Raw genomic sequence first — 25,046 nt, forward strand, 5'->3', positions numbered from 1 at the left:
AGGAAAGATGTTAGCAATATGAATAAATTAAAAAAAACAGAAAAGCAAGTGAAATATTATGTGTGAAAATATAATAACTGAAATAAAGAGCCCAAACACTGGGATATAGAGAATGGATACAGTAGAGGAATAGATTAGCAAACTGGAAGAATAAATGAAAGAAATCTCCCAGATGGAAAGAACAAGAACATATAAATAGAAAGTATTTTTAAAAAAGTATGAGATATGAAAGACAGAAGTAGTGTGTTAATATCCAACTAAAAGAATTCCCTGAAAAAAAGAAAAACGGGTAAAAAAACAATATTTGAAGAGAAAATACAAATGTATTTTTCAGATTTAAAAAGACAAAAGAGGGACGCCTGGGTGGATCAGTCAATTAAGCATCTGCCTTCAGCTCAAGTCATGATCCTAGGGTCCTGGTATAAAGCCCAGCCTTGGGCTCTCTGCTCAGCAGGGAACCTGCTTCTCTCTCTCCCTCTGCCCTACCCCCCCACCCCGGCCACTCATGTGAGCATTCTCTCTCTCTCTCTCTCAAATCTATAAATAAAATCTTTAAAAAAAAAAAAAAAAAAAAAAAAAAAAAAAAAAAACCTTTAAAAAGATGAGAGATCTGAGTAAAAGGGAAATGATACAGGAAAAGCCCTAAACATGTTTAGTACACTAAAGTAAGTTAGTTAAGAATATTTAAAACCAAGAGAAAACTCTAAAAGTTTTCAAAAGAAAAAAAAATCAGATTGACATAATTCATTACCAACACTGGATGTAAGATGACAATGGAGTGGTGTTTCCAAAGTACTAATGAAAGAGAACCCAGAATTTTATATTTAACAGAAGTGTCATCAGCATATGAAGCCATTAATTTCAGGCATTCAAAGACTCAAAGGCTTTGTTACACAGAGTTCCGCCACACAAAACACAGCCAAAAAAGAGTTTTTAATAAAAAAATAAATAAATAAGAACAGAGAAAAACCCAAGAGATATAAGATATAGGAAGTAAAGTGCCCAAATACTGTAGTAAAGTTTATACTCTTAAAATGAATTAAACACCCTTCTTAAGAAGTTATAAAATGAACAACAGTATAATCCCAAATAACATAGAAAAAAGACAATAAATAGGAGTCCAAGTTAATTAAACAGAACATAAGAATAGAACGAGAAGATTTAAAAGCCAAAGGTTAGTTCTTAGCAAAAACAAAACAAAACAAAACAAAAAATCATCTTTAGTAAGACAGATCAAGAGTAGATGAGAAAAGGCACAAGTTAACAATATACCTACCCATAAAGTGAGCATTAACAGTAAGGTAAGAAAATGGCATAAACAAATATATACTAACAATCTGTCAAACTTACTGAATGGACATATTCCTAAAAAATATATCTTACAGACTTGTTCAAAAAGAAAAAAACTCAAATAGCCCTATAACTATTACATAAATTGAAGAGGTAACTAAAATCTTCGCTCAAGAAAAAAATAGCCCCAGATGTTACACAGGGAAGAAAGCAGGTCTGCAAAATTGTCAGTATACAGATTAGTCCAATTTTATATAAACTCTGCCAGACATTAAGATAGAAAGAGGGAAATCTCAACTCAACCATGATACAAAATAGAGAAAGGAAAATTATAGGCTTATTTCACTCATGAACAGATGGGGGCAGGGGTAGGTGGGTGGGGAACAGTAGGTATTAGGGACCAAAATCCTATTAAAGAAACAACCAAAATGAGTTTCTCTCCAAAAAGAACACGGTTAAATGTGAAGAAAAAAAAATTCGTAAATATAATTCAATGCAACAGAGATGTTAAATAAAGGCCAAATGATCATTCCAACAGCTGTAAGGAGAAAAGCACTTAATAAGTTCAACATGGCTTATTTTTTAAATCTATATTAAATTAGACGTAGAAAGGAACTACCTTAAGCTGAAGAATATTTTTTTTAATTTAGAAAAAAAAAATCATTTTAAATGGAAAACATTAAACTTAATTTTTTTAAGTACAATCCCGCCAGCCAGCATGGAGCCCAGTGAGGGGCCTGAACTCACCACCCTAAGATCAAGACCTGAGTTAAGATCAAAAGTCAAGACACCTAAACCGTGAGCCACCCAGGCACCCCTAGATACACTTACTTTGTATTTCAGTCTTATGCAAATGTGCTACTGCACGGAAGGTCTGGCCAGTGCTGTAAGACAGAAAGGGAAATTAGACCTAAGTCTGAAAGGGAAAAATCATATTATTATTATTTACACATGGCACAGTCACTTTTTAAAAAGATTTTATAAATAAATAAAATCTTTAAAAAAAAGATTTTATTCATTTATTTGACAGAGATCACAAGTAGGCAGAGATTGAAGGGGGCGGGGAAGGGGGAGGTAAGCAGGCTCCCCGCTGAGCAGAGAGCCCAACGAGGATGCCGAGCCAGATCCCAGGAACCCGGGATCACGACCCAAGCCAAAGGCAGAGGCCCCAACCCACTGAGCCACCCAGGCGCCCCAGCACAGTCATTTTTATAAAAAAACTAATACATGGGCAAATTATTTTAGATAATGGGAAAGCCTAACAAGATGCTTAGGGTAAGATTTACCTGCGTTTCTAAATATGTTGTTCTTGTCGAAAAACATTGCCTGACACCCTTACTGCTTTGGGGAAGCAAGGGTATTAGCCGACTCTCGGAACGTGGGCCATCTCTTCTCAAAAGCCCCAGCTTCCGGCTACGCAGGACGTTGCAGGCTGCGCAGCACCGATAGCAGGCATGCGCAGCACCGATAGCAGGCATGCGCAGATGGGGACGCTGCCTGTTCTCGCTCAGCTTGCAGGTCACGTGACAAGTGCTGCTAGCGTTGCGCAGGCGTTCTTGTCGATGGTGGTCTAAAATGGGAGGTGGAGGACTCCCGGGCGCGTCTCCATTTTATGACCACCAGGACACCTTGGCCTTCAGCTGCCAGCTCTAAGCTCTCAGTCTTGCAGTGAGGCAGCCCGCTGAAGCGGAAGAAGGTGTAGGCCTGTGGATTATTGGGCTGGGTGCTGTGCAGAGGTCGGCTTACTCCTCCTCATGAGGAAACTTGCTAGTTCTGCGGGTCCCTCCATTGCAGACGGGCGGCTGAGGGCAGCAGCTCCTGTCACTGAGGCGCCAGAGACAGAAAGCAGCAGCAGCTATGGAGAAGAAATCACAATTAAAAAGAAAATGAAGTTTACAGTAATATCAGAAAATATTTATCTAGGAATAAAGAAGTCTGAGTACCCTGAGACCACCAGGCTGGAGAGGTCTTACGTAGGCTCTCGCGTCGACGGGCCAGCCTCACAGCCCGCTCTGCGGGACGTCAGACACGGGAGAGAAGCCTCCACAGACCAGAGGATCACAACTTCACCTCAGCGGACACCAACTAGACGTTATTTCAGATAACAATTTATATTTCTTTTCTCTTTTCCCTTGCTGTATATTCGGGCAGGTAGCAGGCTGTGAGACTCATCACCCAAAGAAGGTGTATGGCCAGACGGCAGAAACAGTCCCTATGTCGCACTGGCTTTTACTTCCAAAAGCCTAAGTCGCTGTGAAGGGGGTTTGAAAGAGAAAAGCTTGCCCCACGCCGGAAGAGGTTCCCTTGCGCCAGGAAGAAAAAGAAGAACTTTGAATCCCAAGCAGTGGGGAACCAGGGCCTGCTCCTTGCGGATCTGTGGATTGCCCAAGAAGGCGACTCACCCATAAAATTCACAGGATGATCAAATCCCAACATCTTTGCAGCCATTAAAATATGTTTTCATGTATCAAAGTGTACCAAAACTTTTTAGTAAACTAAACCATCTTATATAAAACAGTTTTTCTTGACAATGAGGTTAATAATCAAAGGTATAGTCTTAAAATTATCTATCGGCCCCTTTTCAGACAGACATTAGTTATTACAGAACATAAAGGAAGGTACAGTCGACTTTTAGACAAGGGTTAGGGATGCCAACCACTCATAGTCCAAAATCTACCTATAACTTTTGGCTCCCCAGAAACAACTACTCTTAGCCTGCTGGTGACCTGAAACCTTACCAACATAAACTGTTGATTAACATGTTATGTATGTTATAGGTATCATATATGGTATTCCTACAATAAATAAGCTAGAAGAAAGAAAATGTTATTAAGAAAATCATAAAAAAGAGAAAAGACATGTACAATGCTGTATTGTACTTATAAAAGGAAAAATCCATTTATAAGTGCATCCAGACAGTTTAAACTCATGTTGTTCAAGGTCAACTGCATAGATATTTGGGGCCCATAAAAAAGGGATTGCGAAATCCGTGTTTTCTGCATTATTTGAGAATATTCACTCTTGCCATAGAAGACAAGAAAAACAAACCAAATGGATGAAATCCGTAAGCAGTGTTCAGCATAATAGCTCATGAGACGTAGGCAAAACATAGTTTAGGAATGTCTCCTTTTACTGTGCTTCACTTTAATGCTTTTCACAAATACTGTGTTTTTCTACAAATTGAAGGTTTGTGGCAACCCTGCATGGAGCAAGTCTGTCAGTGCAATTTTTCCAGCAGTAGTTGCTCACTTTGTGAGCACTGTGCCACACTTTGGTAATTTTTGCAGTATTTCAAATTCTTCATTATTTTTGTGTTTGCTATTGGTGATCTGTGATTTATGATTACAACTCACTGAAAGCTCAGATGATGGCATTTTTTAGTAATGAAGTAATTTTGGTTAAGGTATATACATTTTTTATACATAAAACTATTGCACACTTAATAGACTACAGTAGAGTGTAAACATAACTTTTATATGCACTGGGAAGCCAAAAAGTTCATTTGACTTACTTTATTGCAATATTCACTTTACTGCAGTGGTCTGGAATCGAATTTGCAATATCTCTGAGGTATGTTTGTATACATTAAATATAGATAAAGGGTAAGTAAATGGCTTGTGATAGGCAGAATTCATAAAATGTGTTAAATATAGCGCAGATAGCTTTGTAGCCTGTGAGACATGCTAAAAGGTAGAATAAATGAAATAATGAGGAACAAACAAGAATGTTTAGAGATAGAAAAAGATGTACAGACCAAGTCATGACAATGGTATTTCCAGGCTGACCCCTGTCTTCTCTTCTTCAGCCACCCATTGGTGACACTATATGATCCCATTCGGGCCTCATACGTGCTAAACTCCATAGTTTTTTAACAGGCTAATTGGGGAGCTGCAGCATTAGCCAAGCATATTTCCCCTGCCTCTCTCAGAGAAAGAAGGAGGCACAACCAGCCTAGATTACCCTCCTGTTGAGCTTCCTGGTGCAAACCTCAACTCTGGTTTTGTGAGAAGGCCATTGGTGGGAAAAGTGTGTCAGAGAGAGACAGGACAGATGAGTGCTGTGCAACACGGGAATCCATCCACCTGAACCCTACCCAAAGCAGTGCACCTCTTTCTTCTTACTTCTCAATGAGTGGGTTTGTTTGTTTGTTTTTTTAATCACTTTTTTTTTAAGTAGGCTTCACGTCCAATATGAGGCTTGAACTCACAACCCTGAGATCAAGGGTCGCATGTTTTACCAGACAGGTAAAACAGAACCAGACAGGTGCCCCTTAACAAGTGTTTTTTAACTGATTTAATAAACCACGGGATTCAAATGTTCCAATTTGGTCTTCGTGTTTTTTGATTCTGAGACCTCTGGTTTGTGCTAAGAAAGCACCACTACCTCAAAGTAATGCATTGTAGTGATAACTAGGTTATGCAAGGGAAAATGTTTCCTTTGTTGTCTTTCTGATTTTTCTCATTTAGAAAAGTCGAATATTATTTAGAAAAAGCATCAAAAATAATGCATAGTAGAATTTCTCTTTTTTTAAGATTTTTTTATTTATTTATTTGACAGAGATCACAAGTAGGCAGAAAGACAGGCAGAGAAAGAGATGGAAGCAGGCTTCCTGCTGAGCAGAGAGCCCAACGCAGGGCTCGATCCCAGGACCCTGAGACCATGACCCGAGCTGACGGCAGAGGCCTAACCCACTGAGCCACCCAGGCACCCCTGCATAGCAGAATTTCTATTGAACAGAAGAGAGTGCTGTCATGCATTTTTAAATGCTTTCAAGGTAATTCTGACACACATCTACTCAGAGGCAGATTTTTACTTAGGTTCTTTGCACCAGATTTTTCAAAACATTGAATTCTAGACTTTCTTTTTATAAAATTTCTTAGAATTCAATTAGACTAAAGAGGATGTTAAAGTGTTCATTTTGTTTTGTTTTTGATCTACAAGTTAATTGTGGCTCATTTATCCAAATATATACTGAGTACTCACTATGTGCCAGGCACGGAGCTAGCTCAGAAGAAACTTGAGGAAGATACCGTCCTTACCCCAGGCTTCTCTTGTACTCTCTACCAGCCCCAAAAATCTTTTCCCAATATATTATCTCAGGTAACCTTTCATTTTGAGCTCCCCTTACTCCTTTTTCTGATCTTTTTCTAAGAGGCTTCCTGATTCTGAATTATAAAAGTTGAGGAACCTGGCAGATAATGGTAATAGTCTCCTTTGGGAATAAAGGTAGAAGAAATTAAAGACAAAGGAGATAAAGTTGGGGAAGAAAACCCAAAGCTTTAAATTTTTATTTTGTTAGTTATAACAAATACTTTTCATAAATACATTGATAATTTTAAGAAGTTTATCTTACTGGGAGCAATGAAATTAACTCATTACTTTTATAAAATATTTATTTAATACTATGCAATACGGAAATTCAAAAGTTTGCTTTTGTGTTCAGTTTATTTTAATAATCAACTTCATAGGAAGTCACAGCTACACATATGACCTCACAAGTAAGTGTAACTCCAAACAGAACATTTGGGCTGTATTTACCAAATTATCATACCCACCTTGGATTGGCTATGATTGCTAAATCATAACACCTATTTTCCACAATCTAATCACCAGGTCTTTAAGTGTTTTATTATATCCCTTTTCCTAATATCAATCAGTTCTTCTCATAAACCAGTCAGATGGTCTTGTATTTTTTAACAAACTGTTTCAAAACCCACTGAAATTCTTCCTTGGACGGTTTTCAAATAGATTAGGTTCCGAGGTTTTTAAGCATATATATATGTGAGAGTTTATGTAGGAAACACAAATAGTTTTTGACAACAAAACTTATAGAAATATTTCTAAAACATATTTAACAAACTGTGTTTTTCATAAAAGAAGTTGTACTCAAGAAACAGCTACTTTTTCATCCATCATTGTATGTTTATTTTAGGAATTACTTTATAGAGACATGTTAATGCTTCTAATTTTTCAAAGAATCAAAATGTTGCTTACTGCCAACAGCAACCGAGAAAAAGTTTAGAAAATCTAAAGACTTTTGTAAAACAAACAGCCTTTTTAAACACTTAACTAAAATCTTATTATCAAACCTCAGTGCCATAAGAAATATTCTTTTTTTTTTTTTAAGATTGTATTTATTTGTTTGAGAGAGAAAGAGACAGCAACCACAAGTGGGTTAGAGAGATGGAGGGAGAGGGAGAAGCAGCCTCCCTGCTGACCAGGGAGCTCAAGGCTGGACTTGATCTGGGGACCCGGAGATCATGACCTGAGCCAAAGGCAGACACTTAAGCAACTGAGCCACCCAGATGCCCCATAAAAAATACTTTCATTGTCACTCTACTTCATTTTTTTAAAAAAACATTTTAAAAATTTTATTATTTAAAACAATATAATTGATAAATTTCTTCATCTAACATACCTAAACCATATTATATTACAATACAGTGAAAATGAATTTGTCACTCCATGCTCTGAAACTCCCTTTCTTTTCTCTACATATATCTTCACCATGCAGACTATCAAATAAAACAAAACATTTTGACATGCCCCCATTATACTAACTTAATAGGCTACCAGCAAAAAGTAAGGCTCCTAAGTAGAAACATGACATATGAATGTTTGACATTTGGATCTATCAGTACTTACATTAGATACCAGTAATGCTTATTTTATTTTTTATTTTTAATTAAAGACTAAGTTCTAGAATTTTCTTTCCACATTTAACTGATCATCTTATACATATCCCCAGGCGGGTGTGCTCCACCCTAGAGATTTTAAGGAGGTGCAGTTAGTGTCACGACCTCTCTGAGGAACTTCTGCTTAGTTTAAGAAACTTCTCTCTCAACTGAACACAGACGAATGGAACAAATACTGAAATATGGCACGTAACTGTTAAAACCACTTATAACATGAAGGACGGCCAGTCTAAACTTTAGAATTCCTAGGTTTGGAGTTGCACAGAAAAGAAAAAAGGAAATGCCAATGTGAAAGTTAAATTTATGTAAAGCTGTAAAGTTTTGTTAACAGCCTTTCCAAGTTCAACAGTCATTTGACACAAAGACATATTAGCATCCATCAATAACTAAGATGTTTGTCCCAAATGAACCTACTCTAAAGTGCAAATTGTTTTTCTAACCTTTCTATAATCCACTCTATCATGGGAAGTGGAATAGAAACTATCATGATGTTCCCTACAATTTATCCTCAGTTCTCAATGTCTCCGTGAACGAAGGTCACAGGATAGAAAATAGTCTGGCTTATTTGAATGATTTGGCTCTTTTCTCAAAATAATCCATCCTAAATCAAAACATGGATAACTGATTGAATTTGTTCCGTTTAAGTTTCATTATAGTGCTAGAGATACACATATAAACACAAAAAAAGAGCTTAAAAATATTCTAAAAGTTATACTTAAGAATCACACTTTCTTAAGCTGGAAGAAATAACTTGTGTTAATGTAAAATCTATCTGAATTTAACACTCTCAAACAACTGTCTCAACAAATGTAGACATTTAATGCTATAAACATAATAAAAACATATAAACATAATATTATAAACAATCCACCTATTTCACTCAGATCATTTTCCTTTAATTTTTCACAGTACTGGATGTTCAAACACTTGACTAGAGAGTCAAGACCCTACATCACAATGCATGAGACATTATACTGTTCCTGGAATTTATTTAGCCTGAAGTAATGGCTGAAGATCTGAGACAGGTAAGTAGCTCCTTCCTATATTTACTATCCCTTTTAAGTACGCTTACCTTACTAATGTTAAATATCAATGAACCCTAACCCCTTGACATCATTTCCAGAGAATGGACAATCTTAAATTCTCCTGGTAGTTTAGTTCCTCCTGAAAGCCTGTTAGATACTATATAAAATAATATTAAAAGACACCAAGGACAATAAGTTTCCATCAATTAGAAGTCCTCCCATAGACACACCCTCGGAAATCCCAAAGAGTTGAGAAACTTTTCAAAATGGACTTGAATGTTCAATCTGTTCATCAGAAGAATATGAGTCTCTATCTGCCTAAGAAAAGAATATATGCAAAAGGGTGCCTGCCAATATCTACTCACAACTACCCATTGTTTAAGAAAAGATCATCAGACTAGAAATAAGTTCATCACATTTTTTTGTTACCAGGAGAAATCCAGCAAAAAGGCTGCATATAATCACCAGTATTTTCCTATAAATTCTCCTTCTTAATATCATTTTTAATTCTAGTTACCATCAAGAGGATGTTCACATACAGTAGCTGATAAGAATCTACCTGACAAGAAGGAATTCCTAACAGGGTAAGTAAATGGATATTTGGAAATATCCAGTCCATTCTGGAATTTACCTACAATTCCTCAGTTTACAATAGCATTCTTAATAAAGGGTACATATAAGAAACGCCAGAAGATATTAATTGCAGCCGATCCAAAAACTCAAATGTGCCTTAAGATAAAAAGGTGGGACATAATATTTTTTAAGATTGAAAGTTTTCAGGGCATCTCGTTGGCTCCGTCAGAATAGTATGTGACTCTTGATCTTGGGGTTGAGTTCAAGCCCCACGTTGGGTGTAGAAATTACTTAAATAAATGATTTTTTTTAAGATTTAAATTTTTCAGCAACTGAATGTGGCTAAGAAAAGAGATTTTATTGTATTTTGAGGTAGTTATTTTGGAACAACTCTTGAAACTAAGATAAAATGCAAAATCCAAGACCTCACTGTGGTTTCATAACACCCGTGTAATAAGTAATAAGTCTTACTGTTGGAATTTCTCCAGCTTTATCTCAACCACTCGTCCCATTGACCACTATCCTCCCACCACATTGGACTTCTTGAAATTTGGCTGTGTGTCTGCCTTAAACCCTCTTTCCATACTCATTGTCTAGCTAACGTTCTCATTCTACAGATGTCAGCATAAATGTCACTTCACCAAAGTGGTGCCTTTGCACTCCTTATCCCTCTCAATCAGAATTGTCCTGTTTTATACCCTCTTATAGCACCTGTACTTGTTCTTCATTGCACTTATCACCATTTCTAATTGGGTATTTGTGTCTTTATTTAATTATGGCTTGGCTCCCTAACTTGTTCTATGAGATAAAAGAATTCTGCTTTGCTCACTATTGGATTCTTAGTGTCCCACATACTCCTGCCATGTGACAGACTTACAGTAACCTTCCATCCAATTTTCCTTTAAATAAAATGTTCCTCCCAGGTAGCTTAATTTTCTGTAATGTTCACCAGAAGAGGTAATAGAAACCAAATTAAGTTAGCACTTGTCAAAATAAATGTCATAGTGAAAAATCCTCAATATGTCCCTTGGCTTCTTTTATCTGAGCCAAACATGAATTTAACAGGAACAAAATATTTTCTATTTTTACTGTGGTTTTTTTTTAATTGTGATTTTTTTTTTTTACTCTCATCATTTATTATGTCTACAAGATCAAAATTGAATTTATTTAACTAGACACTTGGAAAATTAAATCCTATGTAAATATAATCTTCAGGAAGCCATTATCTCTAAAAAAATAAATGTGATTTCAAACTAACAGAACTAGCTGAAATATTTGGAGTTAGAAAGTCGTGTATAAGAGCCTAGTCATTTATTTGTGTGTGCAAAATCTTCAGGATTTAATTTTAAGAAAAAAAAAAACTTCATTTTAAAAACTCAGCTGTAAAATGAAATAATGAACATCTTATAATGTAAAAATAAAAACAAAAAACTAAGGTTTAGTCTAGAGTTGAACCTAATCTCAAAGAGCAGTGTACATTATTCAAATAAAAAGTACAAGAGCACTTAAAATATTTGCTTTGTGGGGCACTGGGTGGCTCAGTGGGTTAAAGCCTCTGCCTTCTGCTCAGGTCATGATCCCAGAGTCCTGGGATCGAGCCGCACATTGGGCTCTCTGCTCAGCAGGGAGCCTGCTTCCCCCTCTCTCTCTGCCTGCCTCTCTGCCTACTTGTGATCTCTGTCAAATGAATAGATAAAATCTTTAAAAAAATAAAATAAAATAAAATATTTGCTTCCTAACCTACCAGTCCTTCTTTTCACTCTCAACCTACACTCTGTGAGGAAATATTCATTTGTGTTAGCTATGCCAGGCACTTTGCCAGGCACTAAGGATACAGAGATTTGGGTTTTTTAAGTTCCAGTCTTAAGAAGAAACCCTCAGGGGTGCCTGAGTTGCTCAGTGGGTTAGGCCTCTGCCTTAGGCTCAGGTCTTGGTCTCAGGGTCCTGGGATCGAGTCCCGCACCGGGCTCTCTGCTCAGCCGGGAGCTTGCTTCCCCTCTCTCTCTGCCTGCCTCTCTGCCTACTTATGATCTCTCTCTCTGTCAAATAAATAAATAAAACCTTAAAAAAAAAAAAAAAAGAGGAAACCCTCAGTCTGGACATATGTAGGGGTGGTCTGGGTAGAAGAGTAAATAATACAGTTTAACTTGGGATAGTATTGGGCATAATGTGAGGACACAGGAAGGCTTAGGGGTCATAGCCATACAAAGTTTTAAAAGATGAATAGAAGTCATCTGCTCATGAGATCGATGGGAGACAGAGAAGCCAATGCAGATTCCAGGTAAGAGCACCAAGGGTAGCAAGAACATAGAGTGATTGGAAAACTGCCGGTCCTTTACGCTGGCATAGCTCATTTAAAAAAATATTAGACAGAATGCAGAGGACCTACACCCAAAGAATTTGGATTTCATTGTGCAGCTGTGGAAAGTAAACAAAGGATTTTAAGCAGATTTTTGGAAGGACATTCCGGTTACAGAAGAAAAGGAGCTGCAGGAAGGGTGGAAGGTTGAGTAGTAGGGCTTCAGGAAGCTTGGAGGCTATCACATAGTACCTTAAGAAATTGTGAAAAAAACTGAACTACAGATGGGGACATGGAATAAGGCAAAAAGGATGAGGAAATCTAATGAACTGAATAAAGATTTGGTCACGGTTGGGATTGATGAATCCTGTTGAAATGTGAGGTGGGAGTGTAGAGTGAAGAGGAGTTTGACAAGCGAAGTCAAAAATGACTTTCATGGGGCGCCTGGGTGGCTCAGTGGGTTAAAGCCTCTGCCTTCGGCTCAGGTCATGATCCCAGGATCCTGGGATTGGGCCCTCATCCGGCTCTCTGCTCAGTGGGAAGCCTGCTTCCTCCTCTCTCTCTGCCTGCCTCTCTGCCTACTTGTGATCTTTGTCTGTCAAATAAATAAATAAAATCTTTGAAAAAAAAATGACTTTCATATTCTCCTTTAAACAAGTGTGTGAATGGTAGTGTCACTCATTCAGAAGGGATTGTAGTAGGACAAGAGGTGGGGTGAGACAGGCGTGTTACTAGTCTAGTTTTGCAGGTGTCAGTTTGGAGTTCCTGTTGGAAATGTAAAGGGAAAGTGCAGTGGTTGTAGGATACATAGTTTGGGAGCTCAGAGAGAGCTCTATTGTAGAGATAGAGATTTGGGAGGCAAGAGCATAGAGCTGGCCGCTGAGGTCCCCGCTCGGATGAGATTGCTCAAGGGGGACACATGCAACAGAAGACAGGACCCTCCTGAAGGCGCTGTTTTCTCTTTCTATCCCATGCTCTGCTTTCCCTGCACTTCCTCTATCCCCTTCTCACAACTTCCGTATCTCTGTACTTCTTAGATAATATCCCATTATAAGGAACTAAATTTTGTTTTAATGATTCCTTAACTATGTAAGAATTGTATATACATTTTGTTTAACTTTTAAGTAAACTCCACCTTGTGTGTGACTTGAACTTATGACCTTCAGATCCAGACCTGAGCTGAGATCAAGAGTCAAACACTTAACTGAGCCACCCAGGTGCTGTCATTGTGTTTAACTTTTTTTTTTTTAATTTTATTAACATATAATGTGTTATTTGCCCCAGGGGTACAGGTCTGCGAATCATCAGTCTTACACAATTCACAGCATTCACCATAGCACATACCCTCCCCAATGTCCATAACCCAGCCCCCCTATCCCTCTTCCTCAACCCCCCTAAGGTAACTTTTAAAAAGGAGTGAGCAGGGGCACCTGGCGGGTTCACCCAGTAGAGACTGCAACTCTTGATCTCTGGGTTGTAAATTCAAGACCCACATTGGGTTGTAGAGATTATTTAAAATAAATAAATAAAAATTTTTTTTAAAGTAGGTGAGCATTTCAGTTTCTACTTTTTTCTGTCTAAAATTAGCTAAACTAAATTGTCTCTTACATGTGTAAAAATCTAAACTAATTTGGGAGAACAAAGGAAGGTAAATTTGCTTATAAGTTATTTCCAAAATTCTTACTCCAGTATCAGTCTTTAAGTATGATTTTTCATTTTCAACCCAAGTAAGAAATGATGATGCATTTCCTTTTTTATGTAATATATAGCCTTATCTGCCTAGAAATATCTGGTGCATAGCAGAAATATTATGCATAATTTAAAATTATACCACACAGTAAAATCAATACTTTACTAATAGTCTTCCAGGATTTTAAACACTTCCTGTAAAGACTTTTTGTGGTTGTTGTTGTTGTTTATACATGGGTAGGATATATTGCACAAATATCCTCTAACTTTGTCTGGAGGATATTTCTTCGCAAACATACAGGAATCCTCAGAAGATAAAAGGAGTTTAGTTTACAGACAGGCTTTAATTGCGGGGAAAAAATATTCTTTATAAAATATCAGTATTTTAATTATTTGAGCTCTTATTTCATGAGCCTTAAAAAAGAAAATAAAGGGCTGCTTTTTGCATTTATTTATAAATATATATAAATATAATATAAATAAATATAAATAAATAATAATAATTAATAAATAAATATAAAATATATAAGTTTATATTTATATAATATATTATATTATATAATAATATAATAATATTATTAATAACTTATTTAATAATAATATATAATTATAATAATATAAATATATTGTGTTATATTAAATATAAAATAAATAAATATAAATATATAAATATAAATATTAAAACTTTTCCAGGCTATGCCTGTTGTGTAAATAAAAGTTTTGCTCCAATCTTGCATCAGTGTGACTAAAAGAATAATCATTTTGGCTTTTTGCAGAGTATAGCAATCAAACATGAAAATCATATTCCAAATTCTTTGGGTTCTAAGCCTCTCCTTCTTGGTAAGTTCCATTAATCAGAAAGATTCTTCATGCTTATCTGACTCTAGTAGTGGACAATGACTTGCAATCATCTTAGTAGAATTTTCACTCTCGTTGATCTTTGACTCCAAACACTGTAGTAAAAGGATGCATAATCAATATGATGAGTTTTTAAAAAGATACAAATTTTTGCATGGGCTTAATACATCAGCCATGAAGGCAAATAGCCAAAAAAAAAAAAAAAAAAAGACTCCAAAAATTTATTTTGGAACAATAGCACTGTTGAAACAGGAACATAAAGTATCAAATGACTACTTTAAAACAGAATTTCATTTAGATATATATGCTCTGATATAATTATTTAAGGGAAAAGCATCCAAGTGTTTTTTTTTTTAAGATTTTATTTATTTATTTGTTTGTTTGACAAAAAGAGAGAGAGCACAAGCAGGGGGAGCAGCAGAGGGAGAGGGAGAAGCAGGCTCCTCACTAAGCAGGGAGCCCAATGCTAGGCTCAATCCCCGGACGATGGGATCATGACCTGAGCCTAAGGCAGTTGCTTAACTGACTGAGCCACCCCTCTAAGTGCTTTTCTTTTCTTTCTTTCTTTTTTTTTTCCCCACCTGTCCTCATTTCATCACATTGGCCGTAGTTCAGAACTCAGGGAGAAAGCTGGTGAGGACGTTCAGGTTTAAAATACTGTATGTAGCAGATGGGCTAGAAATTGTAGTAGAAGTTATGAATTTGATCAACCCTACATCCCAAACATCTTCTCTAAATGTTCCCAATCCTTTCTCAAGCTAACTGCTATCAGGCTCTTCTCTTAGACTCTGGCTTCCCCTGTACCTCTCTCAAGTGGGGGCTGGTGTCTTCCCTCTTCCCGCATTCCATAAGAACTGCTGTGATGGTTGACCTCCTTGCTTTTGATCACTGCTTCCAGCCTGTTCTTCCCTCTCACATTCTTGAAAACCTCTAGCTTTGAATTTCCCATCACCTATTACACGACCCACCAGCCTGTCCAGCTTCAGTCATCAATTGACCCAGGTTGCTGGTTCTCATTCCTCAAGGGTTTTAGCACCTGGCTCATTATCACTCTCTGATGTTATTCCCATCTTAATTCTTGGTAATTTCAATATCCCCATAGACAATCTTTCCAAAACGCTATCCTCTCAGTTGCTGATACCACCATCTGAAGAGATCTTATCGCTCACCAAACCAACACTTCTGTCTTTCCAGGCCTGTCCCTCTTGTGCTCTAAATCTTCTAAGCCTATTTCATTGTCTTAACTTCCCTTGTGTTCTCATTTTTCTCCTTAGTTGAATTAGAGTTCATGGTCTACCAGTATTAACCCCTCCTTTCTTTTCCTCCCATTCATATAGCTTTTCACTCTTCTAGATAACTAGCACCATTCCCTCTCCTCTCACACGTCCAAAACCTCTTCCTCCATCCTCTTTCTTGCCGATGACTTACTTCCCATTTCACCAAGAAAATAAAAACAACTAAAGACGAACCTTCACAAGTTCCTATCACCATTATCTATACTCACCTACTCTCAGCCACACCTATATATTCTGAGCAGTCCAAATTCCTTGCTAAGACCAATCTTTTCACTCATGCACTTGATCTCACACCATCTTGCTTACTCAAGGACATCATCCCTAAAACCCTCCTCTCTCTGCTCTCATCACTTTTCTCACTCTCAATTAGATTTTTCTCAACAATATGAATGCTTATTTTTCTATTTTAATAAAGAAAACCCCTATCAACTCCCCTCACGTCTCTCTCAGCTACTGCTCTACTTGTGAAAAATTGTCTATCCTCAATTTTATTTAACAAATGAGTTGGACTGAGATTTTATGAAATTTTAAAAAGCTTTGAATGGAGAACTGTGGATGACTGTAGTAACATATATGAGTTCCTTTATGAATGCCCAAGTATATCAACAGCAATTTTCTTGAGAAATATAACTAAGAGTTTCTTGTATATTGTACTATTTTTAAGTAATACGATTTATTTATCTTAAATTAAACTTCCTTTTCAGTAAAAAAAGATTAGCTTATTCAAGACTAAGTTATTCAGGATCTGATAAGCACCAAAAATTATACTGAGTCTTAAAATGACATGAGTACATACAAAAAAGACAATTATTTCTTTCAGGGAGTTTAAATTTATTGTAGAATCTTTAGAAGTTTATAATTTAGATAAATACTTAATTTTTTGACATGAGGTCCTGATTACTATTATAGAAATAAAAACAAAAATTCTACAGAAGAGGGAGAAATTAATTCAGATTGAAGAATTCTTTTAAGATTGTCTGGAAAAACAATATTGAGTACATGAATACACATAATATGCATGAATGGCCAAAGGCTTCATCTTCATATGTGCCAGTGATAAGATCTTGTATATTTCACTAAGATATATTGAACATGGAAGGAAGGAAAAGAAAGAGGTAAGAAAGAAAGGAAGAAAGAAAGAAAGATATTCACTCGTCTAAGTGCAAGCCTTTTTTTTTTAACGAGCCAGAAACGTAACTTTTAGGAAAAAATGTTCTTAATTCTTTGTAATTTAATATTTTGCATAATAGATATTAAATATGATTGATTTTGCCTATGTCTATCTTCAGGGCAGTCCGAGTCAAGAAAGGAATAATGGGTTCAATCAAAGAAGACTGTTGCGTTCTTCTGGTCAAGTGCTAGCTCGTTCACAATCTGCTCAAGTCAAGCGTTTTCCAAATCCAAATCCACCAAGATCCATCTTGCCTCAATATCACCAAAACTTAGCTGGCCAGTCACTAAGTAGATCAACCAATTCAAAGTTACTTCCTCCTACAAAGCAATTGCTTTTAAAGTCATCGATCCCCAAAAACCTAGCGAAACCACAAACTCATTCAAATAAAGCTAGCCAACCAAAACTAGGTCCAACTGAGCACAGTTCAAAAACTCAAAGTAGGTCTAGGCAGCCACAAGCTTATCAAAATAACCCTCTTCAAAAAAGTCCCTGTTTCAAGTCGCCTATTCACAATAGATCCAATTCATTACATCCTGGTCCATTATCATACTCTAAAACACAGTCTCAAAAATCCCAATCTCTTCCAAATTTTTCTGTTAAAAGACTGATCAGGCCATTCAGATCTCCTTCAAATACAATCTTTCAGCAAAAACCTCAACTAACCAAACATAATCCTAATCCACACACACTGCAAAAAGCTAGCCTAAACAAGGCACATGCAAATGAACTTGCTACAAGAGCTAGACAAAGGAAGCCTAATTCAAAAGCACTTGTCCAAAATATAGCATGCCACACCAAAAGTCATCTGCAGCCACCTGGTGGAAGAAAATATATACAGCCACTTGATCCAAGAAAACGTCTACAACCATTGAGTCAAGGAAGACGTCCACAGTCATCTAGTCGAAGACGACACCCACATCCAGTTGGTCAGAAGATATCAAATCCACCAACTAAAGTACCTGGACAAATTAAGCCTTGTATTAGGCCACACATTCAAAACAAACCTGGATCACACCACTATCATCCACATATATCTCTTTCTCCAGGCAGGCTATATCCACCTCCCTTCGTTCCCAGCCCACGACCTCAGTTGCGACCAGTTAGCAAGGTGGTAAGCACCAGAACCCAAGTCTTAAACACAACTCCATTTTCTGCCATTGCCACCACAACTCCCCACACTATCAGCTCCCACACAACCTCAGCTACAACCACAAACAAAATCTCATCTGCTCTCATTTCTGAAAGGACAACTCCTTCTGATATCACAGTTTCCAGTCCTGAAATCCAGGTTCCAGTCACCATTCCACCCACTGCTGCAACCACGTCTAATGCCCCAGCTACTGAGATTTCAACTCCCCTTGTTACTACCACTCCTCTCACAGCCACCACACAAACAACTCCTTTTACCACACAAGAGATTACCACTGTACATGCAACTGCTGGAGATCCAACTATACTTTCCAACACAGCCATCACATTCACAGCTGCAACACTCTTTACCACCACATCGTCTGCCATTACTGTGCAAAATACCACTGCTTCCACCAACACCTCATCCGCAGCTGATACAGAAGGGACCAAGACCCTCAGGATGACCACTGAGTCAGGATATGAAACAACAGAACTTCCCTATAGCAGCCCCAACGCTGATGATAACTATATATTTGAAACTACAGAATCTGATTACTATTATGAATAATTCGATATCTCTAATCCTGAAATTACACCAACTACCCACACCACTCCAAAACCTACCTCTACCATCAACCAAATACCACAATTTTCTAAACTATATTGCTCTTTAACTCCATGATTGTGCCTTTTTTTCTCTAAAATATTTCCAAAGTATTTAGAAAGACAATAAAGATTAAACAAGTGAGATTATGGAGTATTTTATGATTTCATTAAAAAAGAACTCTTTAATTAGTCATTTTAAAGCACTACCTTCCTTTTCCATCACTGCATGACTCTACTAAGCCCTCAATGAGAGAATTAGACAATTTAAAGTACAAATATAAACACTTCTAGAGTCATCCTTAAGCCTCAAAGCTTAGTATTGGGATTGGAGAGGGGGAAGAAACTAGTAGATTTTCATGGATTTCATTGAAAATTGTCATTTAATTTGTTCTAGTAGAAAAGGATAAAAGAAATATTGTCAACTGCTTAAAAGTATAGGTATGGGAGTCAGATTCATGTTAAGTCTTATTCCTGCCATTTATTGCTGGAATAACCTTGAGCAACCTTTCCAGTCTTCAAATTCCTCATGTATTAAAATGATAATAATGCCTCATCTTATAAAATAGTTGGGAATTTTTTTTTAATTTTATTTATTTATTTGACAGAGAGAGATCACAAGTAGGCAGAGAGGCAGGCAGAGAGAGAGAGAGGGAAGCAGGTTCCCTGCTGAGCAGAGAGCCCGATGCAGGGCTCAATCCCAGGACTCTGGGATCATGACCTGAGCTCATGACCTGAGCCAAAGGCAGAGGCTTTGATCCTCTGAGTCACCACTGAGAGGTGGTGATCCACTGAGCCACCCAGGCGCCCCATAAAATAGTTGAGAAATTTAAAATGAATAATGTACCTGACATAGATATCTAACACAGAGTAACCACTAAATGGTGGTGGTTGTCAGAAAATTGTGTAGAGATCTTTACTGCCCTCCAACACATGCATTAGAACTCTCTCTCCTTTTCTCATTCCACATTAGCTTAGCACTTGGCTGGTATTATCCCTGCAGTGGGACGGGTTGTTCCCTAGAACCCATTCATTTGTATCTGTTAAATCTGGGAAACCACGCTGCCTTATTCCATATTAAAAGTCAGGGAGTTGTTCAGTTAGATAGATAGACTCTTCAGTCCTCATAAGCTCTTGATTTTATCATTTTCTTTCAGAGATTCAATGCAAAATTGGATATGACAGTAAAATATCACTTAGAGAATTCAGATCATATGAATTTAAGCTTCACTCTTGAAACCTGTACTATATCAAATTTGCCCTCTATGGTGTTGATTCTGCTTTTGAGGAAGGACAATAAAATGAACTATTTTGGAAAAGATTTCTGTCATGTTCTTATGTCACATGTTATGAAAACTGGATGAAATGCAGTACTAACAAAGAAATTTTTCTAAATTTTCTATTTTTCAGAATTTCTGAAAATAGGGGGCTAAGATGTCAGTACATGCATCCAAAGCTCCACCAGGCACTGAAAAATTCATTTTTGACATATTTACCTAATTTCTTAGAAAAAATACATGTAAATTCCCCCTAAATTAGAGAGACATAAAATTATCTTTATTTCTTTTTTTTTTTTTTTAAGATTTTTTATTTATTTATTTGACAGAGAGAGATCACAAGTAGACGGAGAGGAAGGCAGAGAGAGAGAGAGGGAAGCAGGCCTCTTGCTGAGCAGAGAGCCCGATGCAGGACTCGATCCCAGGACCCTGAGATCATGACCTGAGCCGAAGGCAGCAGCCTAACCCACTGAGCCACCCAGGCGCCCCAAAATTATCTTTATTTCTGAAGACATTTCTTTCTCCTCTGGGTTATCTGTATTTAAAATGTTCTCTACTTGGATAGTGCTCATTTAAAGAGACAAACAATTTTGCTTCCCCTCTAGAAATTAAAGTATTTCTCTTTCTCATGTCAATCAATGAAAGATGTTTAGGACTCCCAAATTATTGATCACCATCTGGACTTTTATCCCCATATGGGTCTATATATGCCCTATTATAACCAAATCTCCCACCCTCCTCTCAGTCTCTGCCTTTCCACTCAAGGGCAGGTAAGTTGTGAGCACAATACCATGGGTCTCCAGTCTCTATTCAGAAGTTTCCTGTCATCCTATTTCCCTAGCTGGCACTGGGTTCCTCAAAGTAGAATTTCCAGTCTTGAATGCTTTTTCCTCACACCCTCTTGAAGCACAGGACCTGGAGATAGGATACATGGACACCTCATAGCTTCAACTAGATTATTTCTGTTCCTTTTCCCTCAAAATCTGTCACTCTCTTAAAGTGTTCGTTGTCAGAGTTTACAAACGCTGTTTTCCTGCTTTGTGGCTACCTCTTCTTCTCCTGGTCACTCCTCCAGTCACTGAATATTTTACAACCCAGCTCACCAGATTTCTCCCCACCATTTCTTGCTTTATAATGCTTGGTGACTCTAACAAGCACATAGGCAATTTGCTTTAAATCTGGCTTCACGTCTTTCACCTCATATCCAATGATCCTTTCCTTTACCCCACTTTTCCACCCTTTCACGTGGTCAAACCCTTGCAATCAAATACTGGACCTCCACCAAAAATCCCAATTTCTAGGTTTTTATCCTGTAATCACCATATTCTATCTTCCCGGCTCCAGGACTACCAATCTCAATAATTCTTTGTTCTATCTGGCCTTTAATCAATTCACCTCCCAGCTGGATCGAGGTCCATCCCCTTCCTCCTGTCCCTTTTTTCTCTTCTTTCTCTTCTTATCCAACTTATAGCCCATTAATATAATATTTTTTATTTATATACACTGAACTCCTTCTTTTATGTGTGCGTATTTTTACTAAAACTCCCACTTTACACAAACATAAGATGAATTTCAACATCACTGCATATGCTCTTCTTTTCTAATTCATAAAATTCCAGGCACATATACATCACAACCAGAGTGTGATGAACCATTAGGCATAAAGAACCTAAAAAATAAAATCTATCAAGACATTCTCCTGTGTCTATAACTTGAACCTTGTGGTTATACCAGGGTTATTGCTTAATTTCACTGAAGGCAGAATGTCCATAAATGTTGCTGACCCATGGATATCAGTCAAAAAACCAAGTATACTTTTTAACAGGGAAAAAAAATGTGGAAAAAATAGAACTTGGGGACAATAATTCCACCACCTGAGTGTATTTTATAGTTACAGTATAAGAAAAGAGTAAAAGTATTAACCAAACAAGATGGAAAGTAAAGCAAGATTAGAAGAAGAGAAGGAGTTCCAAAGCACAAAACAAGGTCTAGAGCAAGAAAATGTCGGGGGAATTTAGCAAGACTGGGGTCAAAGCTAAAGATGGAGAAAGAAGGACAAAACATCTTTCAGTAAACCCAACAAATCCATGGTAGTTCCCTATTGGATACAAACCCTGCTTGAGGAAGAGTTTACAAAAATATGTTTAGTATTGATGGTATATCCAAACGGAGATTTTCACAAGAAGTTGAAGAGCTGAAGATGGAAAGAGACTTAAGATTTTAAGAAAGGAAATGGATATTCGATCTGTGTAAAGTACATAAAACCATGAGGACAGATTAGCAACTTGAGCATTATTTACAGAACAAAACAGGGATTGTTACTCTCATAGTACCTGTTGTTTTCTCACTAGCACTTACCACATGAGAAAACATCAAAATAATTAGAAAATTAGGAAATTAGGAAAAGAGGATGTGCATATTTTCTCCTTCTATTCCCCTATCCTTTGAATCACCATATTCTTTGGTTAGTCTCACAAATATTACACTTTTTTGCCAGAAGCCAAGGCTGTCTCCTTCTGCAGCTATTCCATTGTCTCCATCTCTGTTCTCAACCAAGATACCTGGTACTGTCTGTGGTTTGGACCCCATGGCCAAAGTGACAGACCTACCTCAAATAAGCAAGGCAAAAATTTAAAGCGTCATGTTAATGTTGGATCCCTTATGTAATCCATATACTTCACAGAATCACAGAATTCCATGATTAAAGAATATTAAAATATATATTTAGTATTTCTCAAATTTATTGTTAAATTTAGTCATTGGAAGAGGTTACCAAGGGGGTGTGACAATTCGCTGAACCATGAGATGGACCTGGATCAATTAGAGACTCCTCAACCTCTCCCATGCCCTTGAAATGTGCTTTCTGCTTGCCTTTTCCACAATGGAAGCTGACTAAAGGACACAGCCTTGAAACAGTAATATATTTTTGTGATGACCTTGACAGTATACATGACTAAACCCAGTTAAGACCTCTATAGATGTTTTTAAGATTCAGGTAGGTTGGCATGGCGGTCTCCTTTTCTTGCAACCACCCAAGATCAGCCCCATATGTAAGTAAGTTCCCTTATTAAACTTGCCGCTGCCAGTCTGGAGTGACCTGCCTCTTACTTTAGTCTCTCCATGCCCTCCATGTGTTAGTCCAGTTTCAGACTTCCAGGGAGCTCCCAAGAATGAGAACAAATACTAGTTCAAGAGCACATGTGATATTCGAGTCCATTTTAAAATTAAGTCATTGTTGTAAAAGCAAGAAGGAAATGACACATTTTAAAGTTTAAATCAAGAACACTTTGTCTTTGACCTTCACTATCTTATCCCAAAGAATCTACATGGGCAAATAAAACTCAGATCTCCTTCCTGACACAAAAGCAAACTAGTATCAGTTGAAAGGTTAATAGACTGAAAAGACTGAAAATCACAAGTGAGCCATTTACTATAAAGCATGGGTGTTTATCTAACCTTCTTATTAACGTACTCATCAAAGATGATTGAAATGCCAACATTGGTTACTGTCAGTCCATTAGCCCTGCTTTGTTGAAGATAAGGATTGATCTTCCTTTACACATTAAGGAAAATCAGTATTTGTATATATCTTCTAAATTTTCAATTTCCATTAAAGCTCAAGAAACCTCTACCCCACAGTTAAGATACTCTAAGAAGACATCAGATTACTGTGTTTTCATATCAAATTAGTAACCACAAATTTTACCTACATAGGGATTACTGACACATCATCTTGAACCTCTTAATTAAGCTATTCATAGTGTGTATTTAAAGAGGAAAGTTCTAAAATTTTTAAAGGAGTTATTAAGCCAAGGATTTCTTATTTTTAGCTAGGAACATTTTCTTTCAACCCCCTAAGTTTTAACTGGGTGAAAGTAGTGTTAGTAATAAAAGCCATTAGCTATGTATATAGTGGACCCTATCATCAACTGTGTTGTCCCCACTGAAAGTTCAGGCAAGTCATGGGGAGAAAGGTAATGGGGTTTTGCAAAATGATAGAATCTCTAGCAAATAGAACTTAAAAGCTTTGAGTAGATCATAACCTACCATTTGAATTACCTATTTCAACAAATTGTACTTAAAATAATACTCAACCCACTTTGGAATATGTAACAGAAAAAGTCTTTCTGGTCATATAGGTTGTAATTACGCACTAGCTATGTAGTTACTTTGGACAATTATTTGATTCCTCTGAATCAGAAATTTGCTAACAGCAAAGGGCAATAATAGTACCTAAATAGCTTAGAACAATACTGGCACAGAGTAGATGTTCATTTAGTCTTAGCTCCCTTCAGCTATGTAAAAGTGAAGTGATTATGCTGCTATCAACAGACTTTAATATGAAATCAAGGCAAAGCCATACACCTAAAATAATCTGAAAATAACTCAGGAAGAGTCAGGTTTTAGCTACATAATCAAGTAAGTTGTCCAAAAGATTGTGAAATGAAAAAAAAAAAGTTTAAAAATAACATGTATATTCTGATCTTATATTTTGTTAAAATATCAATGTTAATAATGTTGTCAAGGTATTTAAAAGTATGTATGGATATGTATCAGATTTTTTAAATTATCCTGGGGTGCTTGGGTGGCTCAGTCAGTTAAGTGTCTGACTCTTGATCTCAGCTCAGGTCTTGATCTCAGCGTTGTAAGTTCATGCCCCATGTTTAAAAAAAAAAAAAAAAATCCTGAGAAGTGGAGGTGTTTATGGAAGACTTCAACTTTCTACATTATATACTGCTCAAATATCCAGAATGTTTTAAAAATAGTTGCTATGAGCATGCCCTATTTCTGTGATTAGAGAAATTAATAATAAAAATAGATTTTAAAATAAAAGCATTTTAAGGAGATTCCTTTTTTGCTCATCCATCTATGGTCAAAAGAAGCCACTCGTAGATTCACCAAAGCCAAGTCTCAAGTTAAGCTTCACTTTTTCCAGAAAATCTATTCAACCTTCTACTTTCAACTTTATCCCTCGCAAGAAATTTTCTAACTTATAGTGAGTTCATAGTTGAAGTTCAACAAACTGTATTGATCCATTTTTGGCAAAGATCACTTCTTTAGAAGAAATTAAGAAATCTACTAGCTGAGGCATCCGCAGAGAAGAGGAAAAATAAGTTAAGTCTATCCTCAAGCTACA

At 36.9% G+C, this 25,046-nt stretch overlaps 1 protein-coding gene across 1 annotated transcript; it reads left to right on the forward strand.

Moving 5' to 3' along the window:
* Nucleotides 1-5,954: 5,954 nt before the first annotated feature.
* Nucleotides 5,955-18,768, forward strand: LOC125094393 (mucin-5AC-like). Its single transcript, XM_047719979.1, has 5 exons — nt 5,955-6,064; nt 8,895-9,010; nt 9,524-9,594; nt 14,355-14,411; nt 17,014-18,768. The coding sequence occupies exons 4-5, from the start codon at nt 14,364-14,366 to the stop codon at nt 18,595-18,597; spliced, it is 1,632 nt and encodes a 543-aa protein (XP_047575935.1). The 5' UTR covers nt 5,955-6,064; nt 8,895-9,010; nt 9,524-9,594; nt 14,355-14,363; the 3' UTR covers nt 18,598-18,768.
* The last annotated feature ends 6,278 nt before the right edge of the window (nt 18,769-25,046 follow it).

Source organism: Lutra lutra, chromosome 2 (assembly GCF_902655055.1).
Source record: "Lutra lutra chromosome 2, mLutLut1.2, whole genome shotgun sequence".
NCBI lineage: Eukaryota > Metazoa > Chordata > Mammalia > Carnivora > Mustelidae > Lutra > Lutra lutra.